The sequence below is a fragment of the Gopherus flavomarginatus genome, chromosome 11 (genome assembly GCF_025201925.1).
Source record: "Gopherus flavomarginatus isolate rGopFla2 chromosome 11, rGopFla2.mat.asm, whole genome shotgun sequence".
Taxonomy (NCBI): Eukaryota; Metazoa; Chordata; order Testudines; family Testudinidae; genus Gopherus; species Gopherus flavomarginatus.
This window is the reverse complement of record NC_066627.1, coordinates 4,139,652-4,164,960: the sequence shown is the minus strand read 5'-3', so window position 1 is coordinate 4,164,960 and position 25,309 is coordinate 4,139,652. Positions and strand designations below refer to the sequence as shown.

The 25,309-nt window shown below is 56.7% G+C and overlaps 1 protein-coding gene across 1 annotated transcript in view; it reads left to right on the top strand.

The window, feature by feature from the left end:
• The first annotated feature begins 8,340 nt into the window (after positions 1-8,340).
• Positions 8,341-25,309, top strand: part of LOC127031904 (myosin-6) — a 37,272-nt gene continuing 20,303 nt past the window's right edge. The window contains exons 1-17 of the mRNA XM_050918909.1: positions 8,341-8,541; positions 8,882-9,025; positions 9,950-10,106; positions 13,470-13,497; positions 13,611-13,719; positions 13,891-13,983; positions 14,508-14,571; positions 15,722-15,820; positions 15,999-16,102; positions 19,199-19,337; positions 19,660-19,778; positions 21,440-21,589; positions 22,585-22,755; positions 23,444-23,753; positions 24,217-24,290; positions 24,683-24,770; positions 25,290-25,309. The exon at positions 25,290-25,309 is cut by the window's right edge and continues 98 nt beyond it. Of these exons, the coding sequence (XP_050774866.1) occupies positions 8,341-8,541; positions 8,882-9,025; positions 9,950-10,106; positions 13,470-13,497; positions 13,611-13,719; positions 13,891-13,983; positions 14,508-14,571; positions 15,722-15,820; positions 15,999-16,102; positions 19,199-19,337; positions 19,660-19,778; positions 21,440-21,589; positions 22,585-22,755; positions 23,444-23,753; positions 24,217-24,290; positions 24,683-24,770; positions 25,290-25,309 (2,070 nt within the window). The remainder of the gene's footprint in view (positions 8,542-8,881; positions 9,026-9,949; positions 10,107-13,469; positions 13,498-13,610; positions 13,720-13,890; positions 13,984-14,507; positions 14,572-15,721; positions 15,821-15,998; positions 16,103-19,198; positions 19,338-19,659; positions 19,779-21,439; positions 21,590-22,584; positions 22,756-23,443; positions 23,754-24,216; positions 24,291-24,682; positions 24,771-25,289) is intronic.

The following is a 25,309-nucleotide window of genomic DNA, read 5'->3' as shown; positions in this document are numbered from 1 at the left end:
GTTAGTCAAAGTACAGAAATACACCAGATTCGAGTGGGTTTTGGCGTACTGAGGTCACACAGATTATACTAGATTAGCGAGACTAAAATCCTCGATGAGAATCTGTTTACAGCAGGGGTGTGGCCGGATCGAGATGAGAGAGACAAGGTGGGATGTCTTTTATGAGACCCACATCTCTTGGTGAACGAGACAAGTAGGTGAGTTTACGCCGACCTCTTCCCCACCATAACGCTGGTGAAAGTCCATCTTTCTGGGGACCAGAAGGAGACCTTGGTGGTGAAAGATATTCCTGATCTACCTTGTCTCTCTAATTATAGTCCAGCAGATGCATTATGATAGAGACATTCAGCAGATTATAGTCGATTACACAGATTATAACCCATAACCACAACGGATGATGACATACATTTTAGACAGATTGTGATTGCGACACAGACTGAAATAGACGGTTCTATAAAATATCGGAGTGATTTGTGGTACCCAGAGAAGTTACGCAGGCTCCATGGAGATTGGCCAGTTGGGCTCCACTGGATTAGAGAGATGGAAAGGGACCGAGGGTGAGATTAAAGCAGAGATTAGAGGGAAGTTGATAAAAATAGAGGTGAGGGTTTAGCAGGGGTTGGGGTGGACAGACTGGTTTATCTAACCAGATTAGACCAGAGAAGGAGACGAGTGAGAGGGATCAGAGGAAGCTTGATTTGATTAGATGTAAACCTATTTCAAAGACAAAGAAAATCCAGGGGACTCTATTGGATTGGGGGCCATTAGCTGCACAGATGGTCAACAATGGGAGATGATGACTAGATGGATAGACAAGGGTCTGAGTGGGTGCGAGGGGTCTGTATGGGGATGGATGGAGAGACGACTGGATGAATGGAGGGATGGAAGGAGCAGTGGGTGGATGGAGGGAGGAAGGGAGGGATAGAGGGAGCGGTGGGTAGCTGGATGGAGGGAGGGGTGGATGGAGGGAGGGAGGGAGTGGTAGGTGGATGGAGGGAGCAGTGGAGGGATGGGCACATACACAGCCTGGATTACCATAAATCAGAACATACCAACTGGAGCTGAACGCTCAGAGCCGCGGCGGGCAGGGGATGGTGCTGGGCAGGCGTCACAGCTGGGTGCAGAATGAAATTGAGGCCAGGTCCATATGTGGGGTGCTGCTCCCCCAGTCTGACCCTCTTCTGGGCCTTCCCCCCCGGGCTGGGGAGGCAGATACGTCCTCCTCTATCCATTCCCATCCACCACCTTATGCCCCCTGCATCCATCTCCCCATCCCCCCCATCTACCCAGCATCCATCCCCTCATTCATCCCCATCCACCCACCAATCCATCCCCATCCACCCCCTCTACCGACCCCCATACGCCCCCTGCATCCATGCCCCCATCCACCCACCATCCATCTATCAATCCATCCCCCTCTATCGACCCCCATACGCCCCCTGCATCCATCCCCCCATTCACCCACCTATCAATCCATCCTCATCCACCCATCTATCCATCCATCCTCGTCCACCTCCTCTATCTATCCCCATCCACCCTCTCTATCTATCTCCAACCACCCCCCTCTCTATCTATCTATCCCCAGCCACCCCCTCTATCTGTCTATCCCCGTCCACCCCCTCTATCTATCTATCTATCTATCCCCATCCACCCTCTCTATCTATCTCCAACCACCCCCCTCTCTATCTATCTATCCCCATCCACCCCCTCTATCTATCCCCAGCCACCCCCTCTATCTGTCTATCCCCATCCACCCTCTCTATCTATCCCCATCCACCCCCTCTATCTATCTCCAACCACCCCCCTCTCTATCTATCTATCCCCATCCACCCCCTCTATCTATCCCCAGCCACCCCCTCTATCTGTCTATCCCCATCCACCCTCTCTATCTATCCCCATCCACCCCCTCTATCTATCTCCAACCACCCCCCTCTCTATCTATCTATCCCCATCCACCCCCTCTATCTATCCCCAGCCACCCCCTCTATCTGTCTATCCCCATCCACCCTCTCTATCTATCCCCATCCACCCCCTCTATCTATCTCCAACCACCCCCCTCTCTATCTATCCATCCCCAGCCACCCCCTGGATCGATCTCTCTCTCTCTCTCTCTCTCTCTCCTAGAAAGCTGCAGCCTCTGACTCCCCACCATGGCGCCCCCTAATGTCCAGACCCCAGAACTGCCCCCACCTCCTCTGAACTCCCGCTCTGTTCTGCTGACTGCCCCGGGGGATGGCAGGGAGATGGGACACAGGAGTCCGGGGAGATGCTTCCCAGTGGAGGCTCTGTCTGTCTGTCTCCCGTCTGCCTCCCCCTCCACCGGACACCCCATGGACCCCCCTCCCGGGGACTGGATGGGGGAGTCCAGCAGCTGTTAACCCTTTCCTGGCTGTGGCTCTGTTCTCCCTGTGCCCTCCTGCCCCGCAGGTCCTTTCCCCCACACGCTGGGGAGGGGGGGCAGTGAGTGGAGCGGGACCCTGAGACTGGGGACTCTGGATCTCCCCTCCAAGGATCACCCCTCTTGTGCTTCCTACCCTCCCAGTCCCCCAGCCCAGCCCCTACAATCCCCCTCTGCCCCATGCAGCCCCCATCACCCCCTAGATTGATTCCCCACCCACTCTGCCCTATACAACCCCCCATCACCCTCTGGCTCTGCCCCCCTCCTCTTCTCCCGCCCCACTGCCAGCCCCCCAGTGTCTCCCCAGCCCCCTGCCCTACACAACCCTCATTGCCTCCTCCAAACCCCCACCTGTCCTCCTGCAGCCCCTTCTCCCGTCCCCGGTCAGCTCCGCCCCCTCCTCATCTCGCCAGGATCCCCCCCCAGCTGTCACCTCCCTCACCCCTCCCCAGAGAAACGATTTCACTGACGTCAGTCGAGGTGCCAGCTCCAGCAGGTGAAACCAGTGTGACCCCCCCAGGCCTCCTGGTCCACGGTGCCCCTCACTCCCGACCCACAGCCCCTGCTACCTCAGCTCTGCCGGTGCCCCTCACTCCTGACCTGCAGCCCCTGCCCCCCCATCCTGCCGGTGCCCCTCACTCCTGACCCGCAGCCCCTGCGTCTCCAGCCCTGCCGGTGCCCCTCACTTCCAACCCGCAGCCCCTGCTTCTCCCGCAGTGCCCCCCCAACCCTGCTGGTGCCCCTCACTCCCGACCCGCAGCCCCCTGCCAGCCCAGCCCTGCCCCCCCACCCTGCCGGTGCCCCTCACTCCTGACCTGCAGCCCCTGCGCCCCCAGCCCTGCCGGTGCCCCTCACTCCTGTCCTGCAGCCCCCTGTCCCACCCCCATTCTGCCGGTGCCCCTCACTCCTGACCAGCAGCCCCTTGCCCCCCCATCCTGCTGGTGCTCCTCACTCCCGACCCGCCGCCCCCTGGCCCCCCATCCTGCCCGTGCCCCTCACTCCCGACCCATAGCCCCCTGCCAGCCCAGCCTTGCCCTTGTAATCCTGCCAGTGCCCCTCACCCCGGACCTGCAGCCCCCTGCCAGGCCAGCTCTGCGCCCCGCCAACCCAGCCCGTTATTTCCAGTGCTGTTGCAATGAGGTAGAAAAGCAGGGGGCTGCAGGTCAGGAGTGAGGGGCACTGGCTGGGTGGGTGGGGGGGCTGCGGGGCGGGAGTGAGCCCGCCCCCGGAATCTCTCACCTTTCCCAGGGCCGCAGTTGTTCTCTCAGGGGATGCACTTGACGCAGACTAAGTGGACATTATGTCCGGGGAACAAAGCCAGGTCCCCCCCCTCCGTGGGGCACTCTGGACTCTGCGATAATGAACCTCCCCCTGCCCCCCCCTTCCTGCTTCTTTTGTCTCCATATAGCCGGACAGGCTGGCGCAGCCAGGCCCGCAGGAGACCTGTCAGCAGCCGCGGGGTGTGAAGTGAGAGAATTTCCATGTGCTGCCCCCCTCCCCCCAGCCCTGCTGGTGCCCCTCACTCCAGCCCTGCAGCCCCTGCCAGCCCTGACCCCCCAGCCCTGCCGGTGCCCCTCACTCCCAACTCACAGCCCCCTGCTAGCCCAGCCATGCCGGTGCCCCTCACTCCCGACCTGCAGCCGCCTGCCAGCCCAGCTATGCCGGTGCCCCTCACTCCCGACCCGCAGCCCCCTGCCAGCCCAGCCCTGCCGGTGCCCCTCACTCCCGACCTGCAGCCCCCTGCCAGCCCAGCCCTGCCGGTGCCCTTCACTCCCGACCTGCAGCCCCCTGCCCCCCTGCTCCCCTGCCCCCACCCCCCCATCCTGCCAGTGCCCCTCACTCCCAACCCGCAGCCCCTTTTCCCCCAGCCCTGGGGCCTGTGACAGAGGCATGGCAGGAAATTGCCCTAAACGTTCAGAGTGACACAGGCAGAGGAACTGCTAATCCCCAGGCCCAACGAACCCGATCCTGCCCCTGGGCCTGGCCCAGCTTTTGGCACCTGTCCCCCCCGCCCCCCTCAGCATCTCCTCAGCGCCTGAGACAACACTAGCAGCTGAGGGAGACAGAGGAGGCCAGCGGAGGTGAGAGGCCCAGAAAGTGAGCGGGTCCCGCCCCTCCAACAGCCTCCCTGGGGGGCAGCAGGTGCCTGGCAAACCCCCAGCTCTGGGGTGATGGGGCTGGAGGAGGGCCTTGGGGGTTGGGTGGGGCTGAGGGGGCTTCAGACAGAGACAGAACCCAGCAAGGAGCAACCCTGAGAGGGAAGAACAACTACACAGCTCAACAACTACACAACACAACCCCCCAACAACTACATAGTGCAACCCCCCAACAGCTACACAATTCAACAACTATACAACTCAACACCCCAACAACTACAGGACTCAACTCCCCAACAACTACACAACTCAACCCATCAACAGCTACACAACTCATCACCCCAACAGTCCCACAACTCAACACGCCGGCAATTAAAGGCCTCAAATACCAGCAATTACAAGACTGAACACCCCACAGCTACACAATTCAACACACCAACAACTATAGGAGTCAACATCCCAAGAGCTAAACAATTCAACACAGAAGCAATTGACACAACAAGGAACTAACACACCAATGCAACAACTAACACAATAAACACAACTGAATATTGGACCATCCAAACAGCAAAACAACCAATGCACCAAACAACAAAACAACTGGCCAATGAGCTCAGCAAACAACTGAACAACTAACCCAACAAAGACGGAAATTTCTAAGCAAACTCAAGCTAAACAGCTGAACAAACCAACAAGTAGCACAGCAAATAAACAGCTAACACAGCAAGTAACTAACCGAACAACTAACATACCAACCAACCAAATCACTGAAACACCAATGAACATGACAAACAAAAAATAACAACAACAGAGACACCAATCTTCTAGAGCTGGAAGGGACCTTGAAAGGTCATTGAGTCCAGCCTCCTGCCTTCCCTAGCAGGGCCAAGTACTGATTTTGCCCCAGATCCCTAAGTGGCCCCCTCAAGGATTGAACTCACAACCCTGGGTTTAGCAGGCCACCCCTCCTCCAAGCAAGGAACATAACTAAATGAAGAACAAACAATGAAAGAAACAAATAACACCAAACAACTATCACACCAAACTGCCACAGCACACAACTAACACAACAAATAACCAGCACCACAAACAGCTAACACAGCTGAAAAAAAAACAGATCAAACAACTAACCCACTAAACAAACTACTAACATAACACACGCTAAATAATTAATGCAACAAACTTACACAAGAAAGGATAAAACAACTGACACACCAAACAACTAAAGAAACAACTAACACAACAGATAAACAAACACCTAATGTACCAAACTAACCCAACCAAGAATCAAAACCTAACAACTGACAACCAACCAAACCAACGAACACACCAAACTAAGAGAAATACCTAACACACAAAAACAGCTAACACAACAATCAAAAACCTAACACAACCAAACAAAACAACTAACACACCAAACTACTAAACAATGAACACAGTGAACAGCCAAACAACTAAATAATTCAACAGACAATTAAACAATTCTAGCAGCCAGCAATTAATGAAACACACACACACAACTACACAACTACACAACAGCCCGCCAAGGAAAAAGAAACTGCCTTGAAATGACAAACAAATTGTAAGCAAGCAGAAAAGTAATACCTCCTAATGGAGCAACCCAGCCCCAGAGTGTCAGCTAAGCAAGTCACAACTACAGTGAGCCCAAGAAATGAACCGGCAAATACAGCACAACCACCACCTAACTACACAACTAAGAGCCAACTGGCTAGCTGGAGGGGTGGAAGGAGGCGTGAAGACAGGGGCGCTGGGGGAGATGGATGGAGAGATGGGAGAGGGGGAGGAAAGGAGGGATGAGGGGTCTGGGGAGGTGGAAGGGTGGCGGATAGAGGCGTGAAGACAGGGGCGTCGGTGGAGATGGATGGAGAGATGGGAGAGGGGTAGGAAGGGAGGGATGAGGGGTCTGGGTAGACGGAGGGGTGGAAGGGTGATGGATGAAGGCGTGAAGACAGGGGCGTCGGTGGAGATGGATGGAGAGATGGGAGAGGGGTAGGAAGGGAAGGATGAGGGGTCTGGGTAGACGGAGGGGTGGAAGGGTGGTGGATGAAGGCGTGAAGACAGGGGCGTCGGGGGAGATGGATGGAGAGATGGGAGAGGGGTAGGAAGGGAGGGATGAGGGGTCTGGGTAGACGGAGGGGTGGAAGGGTGGTGGATGAAGGCGTGAAGACAGGGGTGTCGGTGGAGATGGATGGAGAGATGGGAGAGGGGTAGGAAGGGAGGGATGAGGGGTCTGGGTAGACGGAGGGGTGCAGGGAGAGTGTGGGGGGATGGATGGATGAGGTGTGGAGGGATAGATACAATGGGACCTAAGCTTTGTCCATAGCAACTGTAATGAATGAATCTGAATGAACGGAAGGAAGGCCCTGGGGTGTGATGAGTGTGAGGGGGCTGGCGGACCCCCTGATATCCGAGGGCTCTGAGCCTTTCAACTGGGACCCCACCCCCACCGGGGGGGTTCTTCTTTCACATGTTAAATCTTATCACAATAATAACACCAGACAGAACTGTCTAACTTGACTTCTGTGTCACACAGCTGGGGAGCCAGGACTCCTGGGTTCTCTCGGCAGCTCTGGGAGGGGAGTGGTGTCTGGTGGTTAGAGCAAGAAGGCTGGGAGCCAGGACTCCTGGGTTCTCTCGGCAGCTCTGGGAGGGGAGTGGTGTCTGGTGGTTAGAGCAGGAGGGCTGGGAGCCAGGACTCCTGGGTTCCCTCCCTGGCTCTGGGAGGGGTCTGGTGGGTCCAGAGCCCTGCGGAGAAGGCGGCGGCAGGGGAGGGGGCGTGAAAGAAACTTCCCAGCGTTTGGACCTGTCAACCCCACCCCAGGAAGATGAAAATCAGCAGGAGAAACAGGCGAGGAAGGCCAATGGGAGGGGAGCTGAGATTTCTGGCTCGCTCCCCCTCCCCCCTTTCGCTGACAGCCCCCCTCCCTCCCCCCGTTATCAGCCTCTGGGACCTTCCCAGCCCCTCTCCGGAATGCGCCCCGGGGGGGGAACAGAGGCGGGGGGGCTGCGGACTGAGCCGCTCCATTCATGGACACGTTCACACCGGCTCCTGGCCCGTCGCTCCCCGGGGGTGGGGGGAGCCGGGGCTATAAAGGGGGGCGGAGGGCTCCGGGCGACACAGATCGCATCGGGCTCCGGCTGCCTCACCTGCCTCTGGTGAGATGTGGGGCCAGGTCCCCCCATGGGGTGGGGGAGGTAGCGGGGGGGACACTGCGATGAGGGAATGGGGGGCTGGGGGTGGGAGGCGAGAAGGGGTTAGGCAGGGGGCATGGGGGGATGGGGGATTGTTGGGGGTTGGGGGCAGAGGCAGGGTGGGGGGATGGGGGATTGTTGGGGGTTGGGGAGAGGCAGGGTGGGGGGATGGGAGATGGTTGGAGGGAGAGGTGGGGGGGATGGGGGATTGTTGGGGGTTGGGGAGAGGCAGGGTGGAGGGATGGGGAGGGAGGGATTGTGGGATTGGGGGAAGAAGGGGAAGGGGGCTGTAGAGAGACGTTGGGGAGGGGGCTTAGGGTGACTCTAAACTGCCCCCCATCTCTTTGTCTCTCCCCCCCAGGTTTTCCAGTCTCTCTTGTGAAACTCTAATTAGGTGAGTGTGTCACACACACAGAAAGGGAGGGGAATTTAGGTGGGGCAGGGGGACTGCAGGGCTGGGAGTGGGGGGACAGCAGGGGGTGCTGTGCCCAGGATGGGGGGGCACTGGCAGCACAGGGGAGTTCCCGGGGCTGAGGGGAGGACAGCAGAGGGCACTATCTCTGGGGTGGTGGGGGCCCTGGCGGTGCAGGGGGGCGCCTCCTCTCACCGCCCAGCTCTCCCCCCGACCCCAGCATGGGTGATGCCCACATGGCCGAGTTCGGGGCGGCTGCCCCCTACCTGCGCAAGTCGGACAAGGAGCGGCTGGAGGCGCAGACCCGGACCTTCGACCTCCGCAGCGACTGCTTCGTGTCCGACGAGAAGGAGGAGTTCGTCAAGGGCAAGATCGTCAGCCGGGACGGGGAGAGGCTGACCGTCGAGACCGAGAACGGCAAGGTGAGGCTGGGTACAGCGGAGTCGGGGGCAGGTGGGTGAGGTCAGGGGGTCACAAGGGAGGTTGGGGTAGGGACTGTGGGGGTCAGAGGTCATAGGGGAAGATGGGACAAGGGAAGGGTTGATATTAGCGACTGCAGTCAGGGGTAGAGGGAAGGACAGGCTGTGGGGCACCAGGGTTAGGGGTTAAAGGCCAAATAAGGGGAGCAGGTTGGAAGAAACAGAGCTGGGAGGTGCTGGTCTGACCTCACAGCTGCTGAGGGGGTGACAGGTCAGCAAGGGTGCAGCTGGGTGGAGGTAGCACCACCCCCACCCTCCCCCCCGCCTCTCTCTTCATGCCCAGACGGTGACAGTGAAGGAGTCGGATGTCCACCAGCAGAATCCGCCAAAGTTCGACAAGATTGAGGACATGGCCATGCTGACGTTCCTGCACGAGCCGGCTGTGCTCTACAACCTCAAGGAGCGATACGCTGCCTGGATGATCTACGTGAGCCTGAGGGGGCCCCTGCCACCCCCTAGTTCCCCCACACACACCTTGCTGGGGTACTCATAGGGTGGGGGAGTTCCTGGGGTCTCCACCCTGCATTATGCCCCTCTGGGAGCTGCTGACGTCTAGATCAGGGGGAGCATCATTTCCCTTCTAGAACAGGGGGAGTAACCTGCTGTTCTAGATCAGGGTGGGCATCATCTGCCATTTTACATCAGGGGAAATCCCTCCTGTTCTTGTCCCTGTTCTAGACCAAGGAGGCCACCAGCTCCTTGTTAGTTTGGGGGTCTGCTTGTGTCATCCCCTGTTTGAGATCAGAGAAGAGACCATCGCCCCCATTCTAGATCACAGAGTGAGCATTGTCTCCTGTTATAATTCCTTCCTGATCTATCAAGTCCTCTTCTAGATCAAAGGATGTCACATTGTCTTCCTTTCTGGCATCTCATGTTCTAGATCGGGGAGGGTTATTGTCTTCTAATCTAGATAAAGGAAGGGGTGTGTTCTTCCATTCTTGGTGGGTCGGGCTTGTCTCTCGTTCTATATTGGTGAAACAGGTGTGTCTCTGGATCCATATCAGGGAAGGGGTGTTTTATCCCATTCTAGATGGGGCAGGTGCATTGTCTCCCATTCTAGACTGGGGAGATGGACGTGTCTTTGCTTCTAGATCTGGAAAGGGGCATCATGTCTAGTTCTATATAGAAGATGGTGCATCATGTCCCATTCTAGATCAAGAGGGAAGATGTCTCCTGTTCTAGAACAGAGGAGGGAGGGCACTGCATAGCACCGACCCGCTCCCTCTCCATCAGTTCTCACTCGCTCTAGGGTAGGTTCTCAATCTCGTCACCATGGGCCTTCCCCCGCTGTTCTGATTCTTCTCTCTCGCTCTCTCTCTATCCTTCCCTCTGGCCTGTTCCTGTTCTCCAGACTTACTCGGGGCTGTTCTGTGTGACGGTCAATCCCTACAAGTGGTTGCCGGTCTATAACGCGGAGGTGGTGGCCGCTTACAGGGGCAAGAAGAGAAGCGAAGCCCCACCCCACATCTTCTCCATCTCTGACAACGCCTACCAGAACATGCTGACGAGTAGGGACTTAACCCTGTTCTTAACGATAGCCCTAACCATAACCATAAATATAACCCTAACCTTAACTCTACCCCAGCCATAACCCTATCCTTAACTATACCCTGTCACAGCGTCACCAGGGCATTGCTCTGGAACTGCTCCCTGTGAAGCCAGGCAGGACTTTGGGGAGCCTCCTCTCTCAGAGCAGACTAGCTTCAGGGCAAGAAGCTCACATGGCGTCCACCTTCCTGGGTCTGACCCCGGAGCATTCAGCATCCCCTGCCCCACTGTGCGCTTCCCCCAGGCAGTCCCTCTGGGTGGGCCCCATTCCCAAGGGCCCTGCCCCACAACTCCGCAGCCAGACGTGACTCTCAGCCAGTGTAAAACAGAAGGTTTCTCAGTTGACAGGAACACAGCGTAGAACAGAGCTTGTTAGCACAGAGATCAGTGACTTTCAGCAGAGTCCATCTTGTGGAGAGGGGAGCCCAGAGCCAGGGCTCTGCCCCACCCCCACGCCCCAAGCCAGCCCAGCCGAGACTGACTCGCTTCCAGCCCCTAGCCCCAGCCCTGCCCGTTGCTCCTCCTCCAGCCTTCGTCTCGCTTCGGGCGCAAGAGTCACCTGGTCCCTTCCCCCTCCTGGGTCTCAGGTTACGCATCCCTGCAGGCAGCTGGAGCAGCCCCTGAAAAAGTCACACACCCCTATTCCCATTACCTAGACATTGGTGCAATGCACAGGGAAACTGAGGCACACACAGCATTCATGCAATACAGTAAGACTCACATAGGCTCACATACAACAGAACAAGGAAAAATCCCCACTTCATCACATCTCTCCCCCCTTCGAGACCGGACTGAGTGGGGTCACTTTAGCCAGTGACCTGGGGAAGTTCAGGCCTCCCTCTCTGGGACAAACATCAGCTATAACATTTGCCCACCTCTTAATGTGGACCACCTCCATCTCATACTTCTGGGAGGACAGACTCCACCTCAGGGGCTTGGCATTGGCCCCTCTCATCTGGTGCAGCCATGGCACGGCGAGTGCTCCGGGTACACAGAGAAGGGCCGCCCAAATAGATCTGGCTGCAGCCTTTTAAGAGCCCCGTCCAACTCATCTAGGCTCTCATCAGGCCTAAGTGTGAGCAGGCCCCAGACATGGTGATGGCATTGAGCTTCTGATAGGCCACACAGAATCGGATCAACTCATCTTTCCTGGGGACCAGCCCCAGGGCTGGTGGGTGGCTGGATCACCCCTAAAGCCAGCAGGTCTCTGACCTCTCCCTCCAGGGCCTGGGCTGTGTTCCCAGTTACTCTGAATGGGAAACTCCTGATGGGAGGGCCGGATCCACCCAGTGGACAGGTCGGTTAGTGAGCCCAGGCCGGTTGGAAAACAGCTGTTGGTACCAATGCAGGATCTCTCTGATCACTGCCTGCTGGGCAGGGGTTAGCTGGTCAGAGAGGGGAATTGATTCCAGCAAGGGGTCAGCTCCTGTCTCAGGGAAGAGACCCACCAGGGATCTTCTCCCTTCTCCCACTGGCCCCACACACCCAGTACTAACCTCTCCCTGTCAGAGTTCAGCTCCATCATGTAGACCTAGTCCCCCCGGTGGCTGTGAGCCCGGTTGGGCAGTTTCAGCACTTCGTTCTCCTCATCCAGCTACTTGATGACCTTCAAGGGCCCATCCCAGGCAGCTTGCGGCTTATTCTGCCTCACCGGGAGGAGAATCCTCACCTGGTCCCCAGTGCCATAGGCTGAGCAGTTGTACCAAACCCTCTGCCTCCCTTGGGCCCTGGCTAGGCTCTCCCTGGCTGGAACCATGAGCTCAGCGAGCTTTTCCCGGAAAGTCAGCACATGCTCCACCACTGATTCTCCATCGGGGGAGCCTTCCCCTCCCATCCGTCCCTCCCCAAGCCCAGGACCACCTTCGGAAAAGGCTCCTCTATGACAGGCAGGTGTCCCAAGGCTGCTTTGCCCTTGTCCCAGGCCATTTGCCCCTCTGGACAAGGCAGCCCTGGCAGCTGTCCCGCCCGGCTGTGGTTCTCCACACTCAGCTGGGGTCTCCGATCCCCCTGGGCTCAGCTTCGCCCCTGCTGTCCCAGTGAGGGCAGGCAGGGAGCTCACTGCTTTGCTCACAGCATCAGAGCCCCCCTTCGTTTTACTGCTTCCCAGTCACTTACTGCAGGATGCTCTGTCTCTGGGATGCAGTTTATCCCACTACTGCCACTAGTTGTCACAGAGTCACCAGGCGATGCTCTGGAACTGCTCCCTACGAAGCCAGCCGGGACTCTGGGGGAGCCTCCTCTTTCGGAGCAGCCTGTGTCCATGGCAAGAAGCTTAAACACCTTCGACCTTCCTGGGTCTGACCCCGGAGCATTCAGCATCCCCATCCCCCCATGCACTTCCCACAGCGAGTCCACCCGGGTTGGTCCTGGGGGAGCCAGAGGGCCCTGCCCCCCAACTCCGCAGTCAGACGTGACTCTCAGCCAGTGTAAAACAGAAGGTTTATCAGTTGACAGGAACACAGCGTAGAACAGAGCTTGTTAGCACAGAGATCAGTGACTTTCAGCCAAGTCCATTTTGGAGGAAGGGGAGCTCAGAGCCAGGGCTCTGCCCTCCCTCTGCACCCCAAGCCAGCGAAGACTGAATCTCTTCCAGCTGCCTGGCCACCACCCTGCCCGTTGCTCCTCTTCCGGCCTTTGTCTCGCTTTGGGGCCAAGAGTCACCTGGTTGCACCCCCCTTCTGGGTCTTAGGTTATGAAGGGGCGGCCATAGCATCCCTGCAGGCAGCTGGAGCAACCCCCACAAAAGTCACACACCCCTATTCCCACCACTAGACTTTGGTGCAATGCACAGGGAAACAGGCACACAGCATTCATGCTAAACAGTATGACTCACATAGGCTCACACACAGCAAAACAAGGGAAAATCCCCACTACATCACATACCCCTTACTGTAACCATAAATATAACCCTAACCTTAACTATACCCCAGCCATAACCATGACCATGACCATAACCTCCCAACACACACACACCTTCTGCATCGCCAAGAACACCTACCAGCAAAAACTGAGGAGTACATCTCCCCAGCACCCCACCCCATCCCTGACATCCCTGTCCCTACCCACACACCTGGGCACTCCCCTCTCATCCTTCCCACCCCCTAACTGACCCCCCAATTCAACCCATCTCCCTCCAGTCATCCCCTCACCCCCTCCTTGTCCTGTACCCCTTCCCCATCCACTCTCCCAGACCTAATGCCCCCTCCTGCCCTGCCCACTCCGGCCACCCATTCCCCCTCCCTCCAATTCCAGCCAACCCATATCTCCCTCACACCCCTCGCAGCCCCCCACTGCTGCCTGCTAACCCCTCTTCTCTCTTTCAGACCGAGAAAACCAGTCCATCCTCATCACGTGAGTACCTACCATCCCCCACCCACCCCACCCTCTGTCCCCCTGGGGGGCCCAGCTGCTTCCTGCCCCCCTGCGCTACCCCCCATCTCACTCACCTCCTTCTCTCTCTCCAGCGGAGAATCCGGCGCAGGGAAGACGGTGAACACCAAGAGGGTCATCCAGTACTTCGCCAGCATTGCAGCCATCAGCGACCGCAAGAAAGAAGGGACCAGTGCCAACAAGGTGAGACCTCCGCCCTGATGCTGCCCCGCCACAGACCCCCCATGTTGTGAGCTCAGTTCCCCCAGTGCTGCAAGCTTCCCCATGACAGTGCCTCACAGCGGGTGGGGTGGGGAGGTTGTGGGAGGGATCTGCAGCCAGTTCTAACCTCTCACTTCTGTTTTGTCCCCAAAGGGGACCCTGGAGGATCAAATCATCCAGGCCAACCCTGCCCTGGAGGCCTTTGGCAACGCCAAGACAGTGAGGAACGACAACTCGTCCCGTTTCGTGAGTATCCTGGGATCTCGGCGGGGCGGGGGGCTGAGATCTCTGGGGTGTTTCTGTGGGCATGGCCAGGGGCTATACCTGGGTAAGAGGGAGGCTGGAGGGCTGAGGTGTCTGTGTGGGGCTGGGATCACAGCCGTCAGCTTCCTCCCTTCCCCAGATGTGCTCAACCCCGCTCCACCCCAGGCCCCACCCCCACTTCACTCCTGCCCCCAAAGCCCCACCCCACCCTGCCTCTTCCCACCCTCTTCTGCCCCCTCCCCCCAGTACGCCCCATCCCCGCTCCTCCCCCGCCCCCTTGGAACCTCCTGCATGCCCCCAAACAGCTGATCACAGTGGGCAGGAGACACTGGGAGGGATAGGCGTTGATTAGTGGGATAGGGCACCCATGAATTTTTTCTGCTCCAGCCCTGGTCACAACAGGGAGGGAGAGTCTGTGGGACTGGGTTAGGAGGCATCTGTGGGGCTGTACTTGATGTATCAGCCCCTCACACACCCCACACACCTGTCACATTCTCTTTCTCTAGGGTAAATTCATACGGATCCACTTTGGGGCGACAGGAAAGTTGGCTTCAGCTGATATCGAGACCTGTGAGTGAGACGAGTATCAACGTTCTCAGCTCTGTCTGTCTCTCCATCCACATCTATCTATCTATCTCCACCCACTCACCATCTATCTATCTATCTATCTATCTACACACACACACACACACCCCATCTATCTATCAGGATGACTATGAGCCGCCAATGTGATACGGCTGTTAAAAAAACTAATGTGGTTTTAGGATGCATCAGGCGAGGTATTTCCAGCAAAGATAAGGAGGTGTTAGTACTGTTATATAAGGCGCTGGTGAGACCTCACCTGGAATAGTGTGTGCAGTTCTGGTCTCCCATGTTTAAGAAGGATGAATTCAAACTGGAACAGGTTCAGAGACAGGCTACTAGGATGATCCGAGGAATGGAAAACCTGTCATATGAAAGGAGACTCAAAGAGCTTGGCTTGTTTAGCCTAACCAAAAGAAGGCTGAGGGGGGATATGATTGCTCTTTATAAATATATCAGAGGGATAAATACCAGGGAGGGAGAGGAATTATTTAAGCTCATTACCAATGTGGACACAAGAACAAATGGACATAAACTGGCCATCAGGCAGTTTAGACTTGAAATTAGATGAAGGTTTCTAACCATCAGAGGAGTGAAGTTCTGGAACAGCCTTCCAAGGGGAGCAGTGGGGGCAAAAGACATCTCTGGCTTCAAGACTAAGCTTGATAAGTTTATGGAGGGGATGGTATGATGAGAGAGCCTAATTTTGGCAACTGATCTTTGATAATCGCCAGATAAGTATGCCCAGTGGTCGGTGATGGGATGTTGGATGGGAGGGGATCTGAGTTACTGCAGAGAATTCTTTCCTGGGTGCTGGCTGGTGAGTCTTGCCCACATGCTCAGGGTTTAGCTGATCGCCATATTTGGGGTCAGGAAGGAATTTTCCTCCAGGGCAGATTGGAAGGGGCCATGGGGGGTTTTCGCCTTCCTCTGCAGCAAGGGCACGGGTCACTTGCTGGTGGATTCTCTGCACCTTGAAGTCTTTAAACCACAAGTTGAGGACTTCAGTAGCTCAGACACAGCTCAGAGGTTTGTTACAGGAGTGGGTGGGTGAGATTCTGTGGCCTGCATTGTGCAGGAGGTCAGACTAGATGATCATAATGGTCCCTTCTGATCTATCTATCGATCTATCTGTCAGATCTCCTGGAGAAATCCCGGGTCATCTTCCAGCTCAAGGCGGAGAGGAACTATCACATCTTCTACCAGATCCTGTCCAATCAGAAGCCAGAACTTCTTGGTGAGTCAGTGAGGAGGCAGCAGTGGGAAAGATGCCCCATGGCAAGTTGCTCTTCTCTGAGTCCAGGATCAGGGCCCACTGTGGGCTCTGAGGAAATCCTGGAAATCAGTTCAGCCATTAGCCAACTAACCTTCCTTCCTTCCTTCCTTCCCCCCAACCACCCCATCTCCCGGAGCAGAAATGATGCTGGTCACAAACAACCCTTATGACTACAGCTTCATCTCCCAAGGAGAAGTGACTGTTGCTTCTATCAATGACTCCGAGGAGCTGATTGCCACCGACGTGAGAGATGACGGGCTAGGGGGAGGAGCAGGGAGAGACCTGGCCTCAGGGTCCTTGGGGCAAGGCTTCACTGGGAGATAATACATGATGGGGTGGGAGGTAGTTACCACGACAGGAAGGGTGGGTGTGTTGACAGACAACTGTGACGATGGATGCAGAGTTGAGTAAATGCATGGATAGCTGAATGTCTGGCTGAACAGTTGGATGGATGGATGGATGGGAGGCAGGGTGCATGTGGGGATGGATGGATGGATGGGAGGAAGGGTGCATGTGGGGGCGGATGGATGGATGGGAAGAAGGGTGCATGTGGGGATGGATGGATGGATGGATGGGAGGAAGGGTGCATGTGGGGATGGATGGATGGGAGGAAGGGTGCATGTGGGGATGGACGGATGGATGGATGGGAGGAAGGGTGCATGTGGGGATGGATGGATGGATGGGAGGAAGGGTGCATGTGGGGATGGATGGATGGATGGATGGATGGATGGATGGGAGGAAGGGTGCATGTGGGGATGGATGGATGGATGGATGGATGGATGGATGGATGGATGGATGGGAGGAAGGGTGCATGTGGGGATGGATGGGAGGAAGGGTGCATATGGGGATGGATGGATGGATGGGAGGAAAGGGCTATCAGGGTTCCTTCCCCACTCTGAACTCTGGGGTACAGATGTGGGGACCCACATGAAAGACCCCCTAAGCTTATTTCTACCAGCTTAGGTTAAACACTTCCCCAAGGCACGAATTCTTCCTTGTCCTTGGATGGTATCGCTGCCACCACTAAGTGAGTTAGACAAAGATTCAGGAAAAGGATCACTTGGAGTTCCTGTTTCCCCAAAATATCCCCCCAAGCCCCTTCACCCCCTTTTCTGGGGAGGCTTGAGAATAATCTACCAATCAGATAGGTAAACAAAGTGAGCACACACCAGACCCTGGGGTTTTAGGACACTAAAAACCAATCAGGTTCTTAAAGCAGAACTTAATTATAAAGAAAAAAGTAAAAGAAGCACCTCTGTAAAATCAGGATGGAAGGTAATTGTACAGGGTCATAAGATTTAAAACACAGAGGATTCCCCTCTAGGCAAAACTTCAAAGTTACAAAAAACAGGAATAAACCTCCCTCTTAGCATCAGGAAAATTCACAAGCTAAAACAAAAGATATGCTAATGCATTTCCTTGCTAGTACTTACAATTTTTATACTCTTAGATGCTTATTCCAGGTAGGGTTTTAGGAGATGGTTTTTCCTGCCCTGGTCCCTCTCTGTCCCGGAGAGAACAACAAAGAGAAGCACAAACAAAACCTCCCCCCACAGATTCAAAAGGATCTTCTTCCCTTATTGGTCCTTTTGGTCAGGTGCCAACCAGGTTATTTGAGCTTCTTAACCCCTTACAGGTAAAGGAGGGATTTTATGCACACCTTAGCTGTATGTTTATGACAGGTGCATATGGGGATGGATGGATGGATGGGAGGAACGGTGCATGTGGGGATGGATGGATGGACGGATGGATGGATGGATGGGAGGAAGGGTGCATGTGGGGATGGATGGATGGACGGGAGGAACGGTGCATGTGGGGATGGATGGATGGACGGATGGATGGATGGATGGGAGGAAGGGTGCATGTGGGGATGGATGGATGGACGGATGGATGGATGGATGGGAGGAAGACTGCGTGTGGGGATGGATGGATGGATGGATGGATGGGAGGAAGAGTGCGTGTGGGGATGGATGGATGGATGGACGGATGGATGGATGGATGGGAGGAAGGGTGCATGTGGGGATGGATGGATGGATGGGAGGAAGGGTGCGTGTGGGGATGGATGGATGGACGGATGGATGAATGGATGGGAGGAAGAGTGCGTGTGGGGATGGATGAATGGATGGATGGATGGGAGGAAGAGTGCGTGTGGGGATGGATGGATGGATGGATGGATGGGAGGAAGAGTGCGTGTGGGGATGGATGGATGGATGGATGGACGGACGGATGGATGGATGGATGGGAGGAAGAGTGCGTGTGGGGATGGATGGATGGATGGAAGGAAGGGTGCATGTGCGGATTGATGGAGGGAGGGAGGGAGGGAGGAAGGGTGTGTATGGGGTGGATGGATGGATAAATGGGAGGAAGGGTGAGTGTGGGGATGGATGGATGGGAGGAAGGGTGCATGTGGGATGGATGGATGGATGGGAGGAAGGGTGCATGTGGGGATGGATGGATGGATGGATGGGAGGAAGGGTGCATGTGGGATGGATGGATGGATGGATGGATGGGAGGAAGGGTTCATGTGGGGATGGCTGGCTGGCTGGATGGCTGGGAGGAAGGGTGCATGTGGTGTGGGTGGATGGATGGATGGATGGATGAGAGGAAGGGTACGTGTGGGGATGGATGGATGGATGGGAGAAGGGGTGCATGTGGGGATGGATGGATGGATGGGAGGAAGGGTGCATGTGGGGATGAATGGATGGATGGATGGATGGATGGATGGATGGGAGGAAGGGTGCATGTGGGGTGGATGGATGGATGGATGGATGGATGGGAGGAAGGGTGCATGTGGGGTGGATGGATGGATGGATGGGAGGAAGGGTGCATGTGGGGTGGATGGATGGATGGATGGATGGATGGGAGGAAGGGTGCATGTGGGGATGAATGGATGGATGGATGGGAGGAAGGGTGCATGTGGGGATGGATGAATGGATGGATGGATGGATGGATGGATGGGAGGAAGGGTGCATGTGGGGTGGATGGATGGATGGATGGATGGATGGATGGATATCTATAGGGAATAGTGGATGGGTGGTTGGTGGGTGTATGGATGGCTAGAGGGGTGCGTATGGGGAACAATGGATGGATAGTTGGTGGGTGGATGGAAGACTGTGTGTGGAGAAGCAGGGACAGACGGAGGGTGGGAGGATGGATGGAGGGACGTGTGTGGTGACAGACGGATGGACAATGGCATGGAAAGAAGGGGGGAATGAGGACTCAGTCCCCTCCCCCACACTAAAGAGTCTCCAAGCCCCATGCAGCGTTGGGGTTGGAGGAGAGGCTGCCCTGAAGCTGACGCTCCATCCCTTCCCTCCCCTCCCCCCGCCTGGGCCCCAGAGCGCTTTCGACGTGTTGGGCTTCACGCCCGAGGAGAAGGTCGGGGTCTACAAGCTGACGGGCGCCATCATGCACTTCGGAAACATGAAGTTCAAGCAGAAGCAGCGCGAGGAGCAGGCTGAGCCTGACGGCACTGAGGGTGGGCAGGGGGCAGCACGGGGGAGGGATGGATCATGGGGGACACCAATGGGGAGAGTGAGCCATGCAGGGAGGGGACCACTGGGGACATCTGGGAATGCAGAGCGAGGAGAGACCACCAGGAAACAGCGGGAAGATCCAGGGAGTGGGGGGGACACTAGGCAGGAGGTGGGGTGCAGGGACCACAGTGGGTGGGGTGTTCAAGGGGGTTGAGGGGATGGTGGGGGGGGTAGGGACCACCAGGAGGCGGACGGGCAGGAGGCAGGAGGGGGGTGGTCACACGCAGAGTTGGGGGATCACTGCCCACGTCTCTCCACCTGCAGATGCGGATAAATCTGCCTACCTGATGGGGCTGAACTCGGCCGACCTGCTGAAGGGGCTTTGTCACCCCAGGGTCAAGGTGGGGAATGAGTATGTCACCAAGGGGCAGAATGTCCAGCAGGTGAGACCCCGCTGCCCTCCTCCCTTCCTTCCTCCCTCCCTTCCCCTCCCCCTCTCTTCCTCCCTCCCTCCCTCCTTTCCTTCCTCCCTTCCCCTCCCCCTTCCTTCCTCCCTTCCCCTCTCCCCTCTTCCTCCCTTCCTCCCTCCCTTCCTTCCTTCCTTCCTTCCTCCCTCCCTTCCCCTCTCCCCTCTTCCTTCCTCTCTCCCTCCCTTCCTTCCTCCCCTCTTCCCTACCTTCCTTCCTTCCTCCCTCCCTCCCTCCTTTCCTTCCTCCCTTCCCCTCCCCCTTCCTTCCTCCCCTCCTCGCTTCCTTCCTCCCTTCCCCTCTCCCCTCTTCCTTCCTCTCTCCCTCTCTTCCTTCCTCCCCTCTTCCCTACCTTCCTTCCTTCCTCCCTCCCTTCCCCTCCCCCTCTCTTTCTCCCTCCCTCCTTTCCTTCCTCCCTTCCCCTCCCCCTTCCTTCCTCCCCTCCTCGCTTCCTTCCTCCCTTCCCCTCACCCCTCTTCCTTCCTCTCTCCCTCTCTTCCTTCCTCCCCTCTTCCCTACCTTCCTTCCTTCCTCCCTCCCTTTCCCTCCCCCTCCCTTCCTCCATCACTCCCTCCCTTCCTCCTTTCCTTCCTCCCTTCCCCTCCCCCTTCCTTCCTCCCCTCCTCGCTTCGTTCCTCCCTTCCCCTCTCCCCTCTTCCTTCCTCCCTCCCTTCCTTCCTCCCTTCCCCCCCTTCCTTCCTCCCTCCCTCCCTTCCTTCCTTCCTTCTTCCATTCCTTCCTCCCCTCCTCGCTTCCTTCCTTCCTTCTATCCTCCTTCCCTCCTTTCCTTCCTCCCCTCCTCCCTCTTTTCCTTCCTTCCCCTCCCCTCCCCCTCTCTTCCTTCCTCCCTCACTCCCTCCCTTCTTTCCTTCCTTCCTCCCTCCCTTCCCCTCCCCCTTCCCTTCCCCCTCACTCTCTCCCTTCCTTCCTCCCTCCCTTCCCCTCCCCCTTCCCTTCCCCCTCACTCTCTCCCTTCCTTCCTCCCTCCCTTCCCTTCCTCTCCCCCTCTCTTCCTTCCTCCCTCAGTCCCTCCCATCCTTCCTTCTTCCTTCCCTTCCTTCCTCCCCTCTTCCCTCCCATCCTTCCTCCCCTCCTTTCTTCCTTCCTCCCTCTCTTCCTTCCCTCTTCCTTCCTTCCTTCCTTCCTTCCTTCTATCCTCCTTCCCTTCCTTCCTTCCCCTTCCCTCCCCCTCTCTTCCTTCCTCCCTTCATCCCTCCCTCTCTCCTTCCCTCCCTTCCTTCCTCCTTTCCTTCCTCCCTCCCTTGCTTCCCTCTTCCTTCCTTCCATCCTCCCTCACTCCCTTCCTCCCTCCCTCCCTTCTTTCTTCCTCCCTCCCTCCCTTCATTCCTTCCTTCCCCTCCTCCCTCCCTTGCTTCCTTCCTTCCTCCTTGCCTCCTCCCTCCTGACCTTCCTCCCTTTCTTCCCCCTTCCTCCCTTCCTCCCTCACTTCCTTGCTCCTTCCTTCCTGCCTCCTCCCTTGCTCCCACCCTTCCTTCCTCCCTCCCTCCCTTCCCTCTCCTTCCTTCCTTTCTTTCTTTCTTTCTCCCTCCCCAGAGCTTACGTCTCACCCCATTCTTTTCTCCTCAAACACTTTCTCCTCCTCCCTATCTCTGACGTACCTCTGGCGACCCCCACAGGTGTATTATTCCATCGGAGCCCTGGCCAAGTCCGTGTATGAGAAGATGTTCAGCTGGATGGTGACCAGGATCAACAGCACACTTGAGACGAAGCAGCCGCGTCAGTATTTCATTGGAGTGCTGGACATTGCTGGCTTTGAGATCTTCGATGTAAGTGATTCCCCCCACAGGAGGTCCTGTAGGGAGCAGGGCAGGGCACTGGCTGTGGGGGAGCTCCTGGCTATGCCACCTCGAGCCTCTCCCAGCAGAGGGCGCTGTAGGAAGTGCTGGCTGTGGTGCAGTTCCTCCCTTCCTCCATTAGGTGGTGCCATAGCAAAGCACCAGCTGGTAGGCGCAGTTACATTCTGGTATGTCTTCCCCAGAAGCCTCTAGTGCACTGGTTTTCAAACTGTGGGTCACGACCCAGTACAGGGTCGCAGAATGTAAGGCACTGGGTTGCAGCCGCTTTGGTCAGCACCACCAACCGGGCAGTAAAAAGTCCCATCAGTGGTGCTGCCGGCTAAGGCAGGCTAGTCCCTACCTGTTTTGACACCGTGCTGAGCCCCAGAAGTGGCCAGCAGCAGGTACGTCTCCTAGGTGGGGGGGCCATGGAGCATCGCACCAGAAGCACTGACTCCATACTCCCATTGGCTGGGAACCGGCCAATGGGAACTGGGGGGCAGTGCCTGAAGACAAGAGCCTTGCGGAGGTGCTTGCACACCTCCACCTAGGAATTAGACCTGCTGCTGACCATTTCCGGGGCAGAGCGTGGTCCGCGGTGCCAGGGCAGCAGGAAGCCTGCCTTAGCCCCCCCGCTGTGCTGCTGACTGGGAGCCACAGTAGGTAAGCTCCTGCCCCACCCCAATCCCCAATCCCCTACCCCAGTCCTGAGTCCCCCCAGACCCAGAACCCCTCCTGGACCCCAAAGCCTGCACCTCCAGCCAAGAGCCCTGACCCCCTCCCACAGACCAACCCTCTGCCCCATCCCAGAGCCCCCTCCCACACCCTGAACCCCTCATCCCCAGCTCTATTGGGTCAGGGGCATCAACAATTTTCTTCAACTGGGTCCCCAGAAAACCAGTTGGCAAACCACTGAGCTATGGGCTCTCCATAGCAGGGGGCTCTTTTGTTCTCACTCGTCTCTTGTTCCCCAACCTCCTCCCCAGTTCAACAGCTTTGAGCAGCTCTGCATCAACTTCACCAACGAGAAGCTGCAGCAGTTCTTCAACCACCACATGTTCGTGCTGGAGCAGGAGGAGTACAAAAAGGAGGGGATTGAGTGGGAGTTCATTGACTTTGGCATGGACCTGCAGGCCTGCATAGACCTCATTGAGAAGGTACCTCTCCCTGAGATAGCCCCCTCCTGGCATCCTCTAGAGGGGAAAGGCCCCATATCCTAGAGCCTGAGGGGACCCAGCCCATCCCGAGCCTGATGGGACCCAGCTACCAGTGTTGGGTTCAGAACAGGTTGGCTCTCCTCCTCCTGCCCGGGGCGTTGGCACCGCAGCACACCCAGCGTGGCAGAGGGCAGCGGTTGGCAGGTGCGGGGCACACAGCCACTGGCACCATGCCAAGCCCATGGGCAGGAGGCAGGGGCGCTGACTCAGGGTCGGGGGAAGGATCAGGGTTGGGTCAGAAAACAACTTAACCATCTTGGGCTCAGCATGGGTGGACCTGGGCCCAAGTTGCATCCAGGTCTGTCATAAAGAGACCTCTACCATGTCCCATTCCTCACCTCCTTGAGGCAGCCAGTATCTTAATCTTAAATCTGAACTCTCTCTTTTACTTTCCCATTCTTTCTTTTCTATTCTCTCTCTTTTCTTCTTGATCTATCCATCCCTTCTCTTTTATTTTCTTCTCTCTCATTCTATCCTTTTCTTCTTTCCCTTCCTCATTGTATTAATCTCTTCTGCTCATCCTTTCTCTCTTAACTCTCCTTGTATCCTTCCTTTCCTTTCTCATGCTATCCATCTCTTCTCTCACTCTACCCTCCTTTCTCGTCTCTTCTCTCCGTCCGCCCACCAGCCCATGGGCATCATGTCCATCCTGGAGGAGGAGTGCATGTTCCCCAAGGCAACGGACATGACCTTCAAGGCCAAACTCTTCGACAACCACCTGGGCAAGTCAGCCAACTTCGGCAAGCCACGGAACATCAAGGGGAAGCCGGAGGCGCATTTCTCCCTCATCCATTATGCCGGCACGGTGGACTACAACATCCTGGGCTGGCTGCAGAAGAATAAGGACCCGCTCAATGAGACAGTGGTGGGGCTCTACCAGAAATCTTCCCTCAAACTCCTTGCCCTCCTCTTCGCCAACTACGCTGCGGCCGAAAGTGGTGAGAAAACAAGGCAGGATGAGCGAGCGAGATGGAGGAATGGGAGAGGGTGTTGAAGGAGGTAGGGAGGATGGAGCAATTGATGAAGGCGTGGAAGGAGAAAGGGATGGAGAGACAGGGAGAGGATGGATGGATGGATGGAAGGAAGGAAGGACTGAATGTGGCTGGATAGGGAGATGCATGGAGGGTTGGATGGAGGAATGGATAAGAGGAGGTTTGATAGATGGAAGATAGAGGGGATAAATGGATGGAGGAAGTGGGGAGGGAAGGGGGGAAGGATGGTTGGTTGGAAGGAGAGTGCTTGGATGGGGGGAGATGGGAGATGGAGGGACGGATGGAGGATAGATGGATGGATGGAACGAGAGAGAGACCCAGCCAGGTACAGAATAGCCTCAACCCCCCAACCTACTCCCTCCCTCCCCGCCCCTCTCATGCCCCCTTTCCTGCGCTCTCTCCCCTGCAGGCGGCGACGGGGGGAAGGGGAAGGGAGCCAAGAAGAAAGGCTCCTCCTTCCAGACAGTCTCAGCACTGCACCGGGTATGAGGCCCCGACACCCTTGATCCTGGGGAGGCTTTTGGGGAGGGGGAATCCCAGAAAGGGGAAGAATTCCCATTAGGTGAGGGAGGTGCCCATGGGGAGGGGACAAGAGAGGAAGGGAAATACCTAGATGGGGGTGTCTCACTATGAGGGCTTTCCAGGGGTGGGGGATACCTGGGCCATTGCCCTACTCTACCAGATACTGACCTCCCCCCACCCCAGACACTGACGCGCCTTCCTTTTTCCCGTCCCCCCCCTCAGCTCCTCCCAGGGTGACCAGATGTCCCAATTTTATAGGGACAGTCCCGATTGTTGGGTCTTTTTCTTATATAGGCTCCTATTACACCCCCACCCCGTCCCGATTTTTGACACTTGCTGTCTGGTCACCCTAGGAGAATCTGAACAAGCTGATGGCGAATCTGAAAACCACCCACCCCCACTTCGTACGCTGCATCATCCCCAATGAGCGGAAGGCACCAGGTGAGGGGGTAGAGCTTTCTGGGAAAGGGGCGGTACTCAGGGAAAGGGGTGTGGCTACAGACATAGGGATGGTGCTAACAGAATGGGATGGGCCTTGGAGGGAGGGGAGGGGCTCAAGGACAACAGGACAGGGCAAAGGGTGTGGCTCAAGAAAGGGGTGTGACTACAGAACATGGGAGGGGCTAAGAGAAGAGGGTGGAGCTAAAGAGCTGGGGGAGTGGTTAAAAGATATTGGCATGTGGCTAATGACCTTGGGAAAAGGGATGGGGCTAAGGGCTGGAACTATGGGGGGATGAATGACAAAAGGGGCAGGGTTAAGAAGCAAGTGGGTGGGACTTATTTCTCATGTACAGGGCTAAGAGGAAGGGGAGGGGCTTAGGGGAAGGGGTGGGGCCAAGGGACTGGGTGGGTAAAATGTGGGTGAGGTTGTGGGGAAGGGGCTAGAGATGGAGAGAGTCGGCAGGGCTAAGGGGCAGGACCACCACTGACCTAGGGTAACCGCCTCTCTTCCCACCTAAGGGGTGATGGACAACCCCCTG